Raw genomic sequence first — 6,000 nt, 5'->3', positions numbered from 1 at the left:
TAGAGCCAAGCACCTGAACTTGGGGTCAGATGGTGTGTGGCCTGGGCAAGTCTTTTTCCTCTGTTGGGGCCTTAGTGTCCTCCTCTGTGAAATGGGCCCCATGGGTTCTGGTGTCGGGATGAGGACAGGGACCTGGGCATAGTGTGGTTCTCACTGCTCCCGCAGGCAGTGGAACCCAGGTGGCCAGGAATAAGTTCAGTGGATGGCGAGGAAGCAAGTTTTGCTGTTGGTTTAATTTATTACTGTTTGACATCCAGTGACACTGACATACCCCTGCCGGGTCTGCGGCCCCTGGGCCCCGGCAAGTCTGACCTGTCCAGTAAAATACAGTACGAGGAGTGGACGGCCACACACATGCATCCACGGCTTAAACTACAGTGATTTCAAACTGCGGCGGCTGCAATGGCACTGCCGGGAAAGGAAAAGAAAAACAGGTATCGCGTGTTCCCCAATCATTCTCTCGTTTAAACAATTAATGCTGTTATGAGTGCTACTGATGCCAGGACAGTGCCAGACACAAACAGTCCTACATCTTCTCTGCTGTATAAATATGGAAGAGTTTGTGTTTATACAGTTTTACCCCAAGTCTGAAACTACGTCTGCTGCTACCCATGACTGCTAAGGGCTACACCATCTCAGCTCTGGAATGAGGGGCTCGGGTCGAGACTCTGGAATGTCGGACTCAGTCTTCCTCGCTGCCACTTCCTGAGCGGTCCTGGAGAGGGGACAGGAGGAGAGAGCGTGAATTGGCCCTGCCTGCCAGGGCACCCTGACAGGCTGACTTGGGCTTTAAAGATACTTGCTCAATGAAACCCTGAAGCAGGCGACAGAACCTCTTTCCCCAGATGTGGGCATGCAGCAAGGGGGGCCCTGAGGCTGCTGTGGCCTCAGTCCTGGCTGCAATGGCTGCACCCCAGTCTTACTTTTTTTGGGGCAGCTGGCTGGTACAGGGATTGAACCCCAGACCTTATCATCCCATGCTCTAACCAACTGAGCTAACTGGCCAGCCACCCAGCTTCACTTTTCTCCCGTGCACTGGACTCTGCACCCACACACAACTCTGTCTCGGAATGTGGGAGGCACACTCAGCCATCACTGCTCTGTCCCACTGCTGTCCCTTGTCCTTGTGCTCCTAGCCCAAGGCTTCAGGACCACTGAGGCTCTTCCTGACTATGGAAGATCTTTGCTCTTGTAGATAAAACATTTTAATCAGCATGGTAAGGGCCACCAAACACGCTGCTGGATCCAGACTGGGCAAAGGAGAGGCTGTGATAACCCAGACCTTCTACCCAGACACATGGCCCACCCTTCCCTGTGTTCAGAACTTCATTAACATCCTCAAAGGTCATGTTTATCTTCTGTCACATTTACTTCTAGGCACTTTGTTTTGTTGCTATTACTATGAGAAAATGGTGCTGAGCTTTGGTGGGAGCCAGGCCCTGAGCTGTACCTTCCGTAACCTGCACGAGCTCCCCACTTTGCAGAAGAGACAGAGGCCCCACTGCAGGGAAGGGCCAGAAACACAGGTCAAGGCCTATTTACCTCCCCACAACTCAACAGAGAACCTGCCCATCCTGCCTCTGCCTAGGAGCTGAGTGTCTTGGCTGGCAGGAGCGGGATAGTGGCTGCTCTGCAGGCTGCTTCCAGAACCCGAGGCCTCACGTGTCCCCACCCATCCCTCAAACGCCCGCAGCACTAAGAGTGCTGGTGCCAACTTCAAACAGACTTGGTGGCTCTGCCATATGCTGACCTAGGGTGAGCCATGCAAGGCCGAGCCTCAGTCTCCTGACCTGTGGAGTGGGGGTGTTGGGGTATCTACACTCACAGGGCTGCTGTGTCAGGACCCAGCCCGCCTCCCGCAGCCCCGCTGGCACCAGGACCTCACCTCCTCCTGCTCCTCATCACTGTCATCGTCACTCACGACCGGCTTGGCTCGGGACCCACGGCTTGGCCGCCGCCGGCCTCCCTTCAGCCGATCCTGTGCCTTCTCCTTCCGGCCGAGCTTGATCTTCACTTTGACTGAGCGGGCTGCAGAGGGGGACAGGGGTCAGGTCTGGGGTGCGGCGCCTCACCTCCCCAGCAGGCCTGCTGTCTGGACCCCCCACTCACACTCAGACTCGGAGCCTTCCTCCTCGCCCTCCTCCTCCTCCTCGCTCTCCTCGCCTTCGCTGTCGTCCTCCTTCTCAATCTTCTGCCTCACGCTGGTGAACACTGACTGCAGGACGATGGAGTCCTCGTAGATCTGGGCAGAGACATGAGGGACTTGAGTGGGGGTCTGATGGCCAGCTGCATGATCCTGTCCCAGTGGGCACCCTCAAGAGCAATGGGCTTGTAAAACGCTCCAGGACACAAGTCAGGGACATTAGTCGGTGAATGGCCGTGAGTGCTTCTTCCCCCACTTTGAAGAATCCCAGTGGGCACCCACTTTTAAAGGCTCTGAGAAGATCTGTGGCAACATCAGAAGTGCATGTCCCCTACTGGAGCCAGCATTTTCCACCAACTTGTCAAAGCAAAATAAAACTCTCTTTCTGGGAAGCGGCCACCCCAAACACAGGTAGGAAAACTTTGCCGAGTTGAGGATGTGTGGGGGCTGTTGTGTATATGTGAATTTCATTACAGTAAAACATAAATCCACAGGATTCCTTTCAACAGAGCACCCTCAGGAATTTAAAATAAAATTCCAGTGGCTCATGGGGCCATTGGGATGGGGGATCTAAGGCTATTTTCTTTTTTTTTTTTTTTTGTCGTGTTTTTCGTGACGGGCACTCAGCCAGTGAGTGCACCGGTCAGTCTCATATAGGATCCGAACCCGCGCGGGAGCGTCGCCGCGCTCCCAGCGCAGCACTCTACCAAGTGCGCCACGGGCTCGGCCCTAAGGCTATTTTCTCTATTGTTCTCATCTTTATTTTCTTCAATAAATAAGTGTTCCTTTCATAAATTTTTTTTTGTTCTGGCAGCTGGCTGGTATGGGGATCCAAATACTTGACTTTGGTGTTATAACACTGTGCTCTAACCAACCAAGTTAGCCAGCCCCGCTTTTGTAATTAGTGAAATACTCCAAATAGTTGGAAATTTAAAAAAAAAAAATCTGTCCATTCAAAAGGAACCATGGGACACACTGGCCTAGAGTCCAGCTATGACTGCCCCCCTCCCCCCAGCCCCTGGCCACCCCTCACCAGGGAGCCCTCCAGGTTGAAGGCCTGCGCGTTCTGGCACAGCAGCATGACATCCTTCTCCAGGTCACCCAGGCTGCGGTACTTGTGATTGCGGATGCGCTCCTGTAGGTGGGGTGGGGGTGGGCAGGTCTTAGCTCAGGCCCCACCTTGCCTGCCCGCCTACCTCACCAAGGGCCTGTGGACCCAGCGGGCTGGGAGCCCTCCTGCTTGTGAGGACACGGCTGAGCCTCTGGTCCCCTCCTCTGCAGACACCTGGAAGCCCAGCTCACTGGACACAAGAATGGCAGGACTGAGGCCCAGGGCTGTGGGCAACCTCCAGGGAGCCCCTAGTACTGGCTGCCCACTGACACCCCATGGGACACTCTCCCCCAACATGGGCCACTGGGACCCTTAAGGCCACAAGGAACCCCAAGAGCCAGTGACCAGGTCCTTAACCAGGTGGCCCAAGTCCCTGCCCAGGCTGTTCTCTGATCATCTCTCCCAGACGCCCCTGTGGCTCTCATATGGGGGTGTCTGTGGAAGTTCCTGGGTCAGATCCCCAGCACCACTCAGCCAGGGTTACCTTTATCTTCTTAAAGTCCACAGGCTTGCGGATGAGCTCATAGTACTCGGGCAGCTCCTTGCGCGAGGGGAGCTGGATGAACACCTCACTCAGCTGCCGTCCACTGCTACTGCAAGACAGGACACGGCGAGCATCACTCCAGGGCCCCATGCCTACCCAGGGAGCTTCCACGCTGCCTTGCAACAACCACCCCTGATTCCTCCAGTGTTCAAGGACAGTGGAGACGAGAACTCCAAAGTAGACTCAGTAGTTATTTCTCATACGTGGGCTGGGTTGTGACTTCTGGAACATTCCCAAGAGGGAATCGCAGGCAGAGGCCCGGGATGCATTTAAATCTCGGCTCTGTGCTCACCTGTGATTGATCTAATGCCTCCAGCCCTGGAGGAGATCTCACTGTGCCCTCACACAGCACCAGTGGCATGTGCATGCCCCACAAAACGCAGTTATTCACATAAATTGCAAACCGAGCGCTTGCGCTGGGAGCCAGTGACCTTCAGAGAATCTGGCAAGAACCTGCGGAGGAAAGATGCCGCCTGGCAAGAGGCGAAGGCTTTCCACTGAGAAAGCACTTGTTTGCTTCAAGAGAGCCAGCGGCCATGAGGTGCAATTAGGCCTCTAGCACCTGTCTACTGGCTCCACACTGGGGAATGTGGTGGGGACAAGAGCTCTGAGCACTGACATTGCTCCTGGGGTGGTAAGGGAGCTATCCGTTCCAGAGACAGGTCCAGCCAGGGGACGCGTCCCGAGGAGGAACAGGCCCTTCCCTGTATGACGCCACCAGGAACTGACAGGAATGAGGGAGAAACAAATCTCACTAGTGAAGCCACCCTTTGTCTCAGTAATCCTCACTTCATCTCCAGGAACCAGCAATCCCAGCTGGCCTGCCCCAGGGGGTCCTGCTGGGTCTGGAGAGTTCAGTGGGGGAGTTGGGTGGATGGAATGAGGAGTTGCTCTGGCGGGTCGGGCTCCGAGGGTGGCCGTCCAAGGAGCTGGGTGGCCCAGTCTCAATCCTGGCCCTGGTCTCACTTGGGTCCAGCTGCTTCCCAACGACCGGGGCTTTCCAATGCCAGACCCCGGAGACTGCTGGCAGTGGGAAAGGGCTGGCCTGGGCGCCCTCTCTCCCCACACATCCTGTTCAGTTTCTCAAAAGAAGCAGAGGCCTTGCTCCTTAGAGACGGCTGATTTTGTCTTGATGTTGCTATCGAACTGAGCCCCTTCGGGTCCTGACAACTTCGAATGCCTCACCAGCACTGCTTCTTTCCTTATTTTCTTCTCAAGAAAATCCCAAAGGACAGAGCAGCCTGCCTCACAATCCCGCCGTCTCCGCCATCTGTCTGGGCGTCCTGAGTGCATCCGGTTCTTGTTTCTGTTTGTTTACTGTCCTGGAAGACAGCAGTGACAACCTAACAGTTTTGTCACAGGAGGCTCCTGCACTCACAATGTCAGCGGTGGGCGGATCCACCAGGCCTGACTTCCTGTAGCCAATCCTGTGGGGACCCTGGGCAGCCTCTTGCTCATTTTGGAGATTTTTTCTTTTTCTTTTGTCAGTTGGCCAGTACAGGGATCCAAATGTTTGGCCTTGGTGTTACAACACAGCACTCTAACCAACTGAGATAACCGGCCAGCCCACGGTGTTTCTGTGCGTCACCAAGTCCCTCACCTGGCCCCCAACATGAAAGCCTCCTGAGACCCAGACCCAGCAGGAATCCTGTCCCCATACCTTCCTGCCCTTGATAACTGCAATCACCTTTGGGCTGTGTCTGGCAGCAAGCTGGACACATTTTACACACACCAAGCCCTGATGGAGGAGCAAAGGTTGTTCAATTGTTCTGATGAGGAAACAGGTAGAAGTTTCAGAGCCCGCCTCCAGCCTCTGCCTTTGAGGCCTTTCCTTGACCAGTGTGCAAGGCACACAGGTCCCCTAGTGTGTGCTGAAGAAGTGCTGTCTCCCCATTTGCTTACAGGCTGCATCTCCAGCCACATCCCTGGTCCTGTGTGTGGTCCCAGAGAAGGGAGGACACGCCCCCTCCAAGCCTGGAGGTCCTGTCTCCCCCAAACAGGCTTGCGGGTGGTTTGGCCACAGGCAATGGAATCGGTAAACCCAGTTTATAAGCTCTGAAACTAAGAGCATGTAGCTAACACTCTTGCTGCTCTGCCTTGGATAAGCAGACCTGAGGCTGCGGAGAAAGATACAGACTGTCCTCTGATTTGGTAACTTTACTCCTACAGCCCAGGCAGAGCCGGGTCTGTGCCCATCCCTCT

General features: G+C 55.1%; 1 protein-coding gene across 12 annotated transcripts in view; it reads right to left on the bottom strand.

Moving 5' to 3' along the window:
• Positions 1-218: 218 nt before the first annotated feature.
• Positions 219-6,000, bottom strand: part of SMARCA4 (SWI/SNF related, matrix associated, actin dependent regulator of chromatin, subfamily a, member 4) — an 85,913-nt gene continuing 80,131 nt past the window's right edge. For 10 of the 12 annotated variants that reach the window (XM_063112536.1, XM_063112534.1, XM_063112535.1 and 7 more), the window contains 5 exons: positions 3,739-3,847; positions 3,177-3,278; positions 2,110-2,242; positions 1,886-2,028; positions 219-715 (listed from right to left, as the gene is read on the bottom strand). In XM_063112536.1, the coding sequence (XP_062968606.1) occupies positions 683-715; positions 1,886-2,028; positions 2,110-2,242; positions 3,177-3,278; positions 3,739-3,847 (520 nt within the window). In that variant the 3' untranslated portion in view covers positions 219-682. The remainder of the gene's footprint in view (positions 716-1,885; positions 2,029-2,109; positions 2,243-3,176; positions 3,279-3,738; positions 3,848-6,000) is intronic. The other 2 variants (XM_063112538.1, XM_063112542.1) reach the window with 1 other exon arrangement.

Source organism: Cynocephalus volans, chromosome 10 (genome assembly GCF_027409185.1).
Source record: "Cynocephalus volans isolate mCynVol1 chromosome 10, mCynVol1.pri, whole genome shotgun sequence".
NCBI lineage: Eukaryota > Metazoa > Chordata > Mammalia > Dermoptera > Cynocephalidae > Cynocephalus > Cynocephalus volans.
The sequence above is the reverse complement of the archived record's forward strand: the minus strand, read 5'-3'. Positions and strand labels throughout refer to the sequence as shown.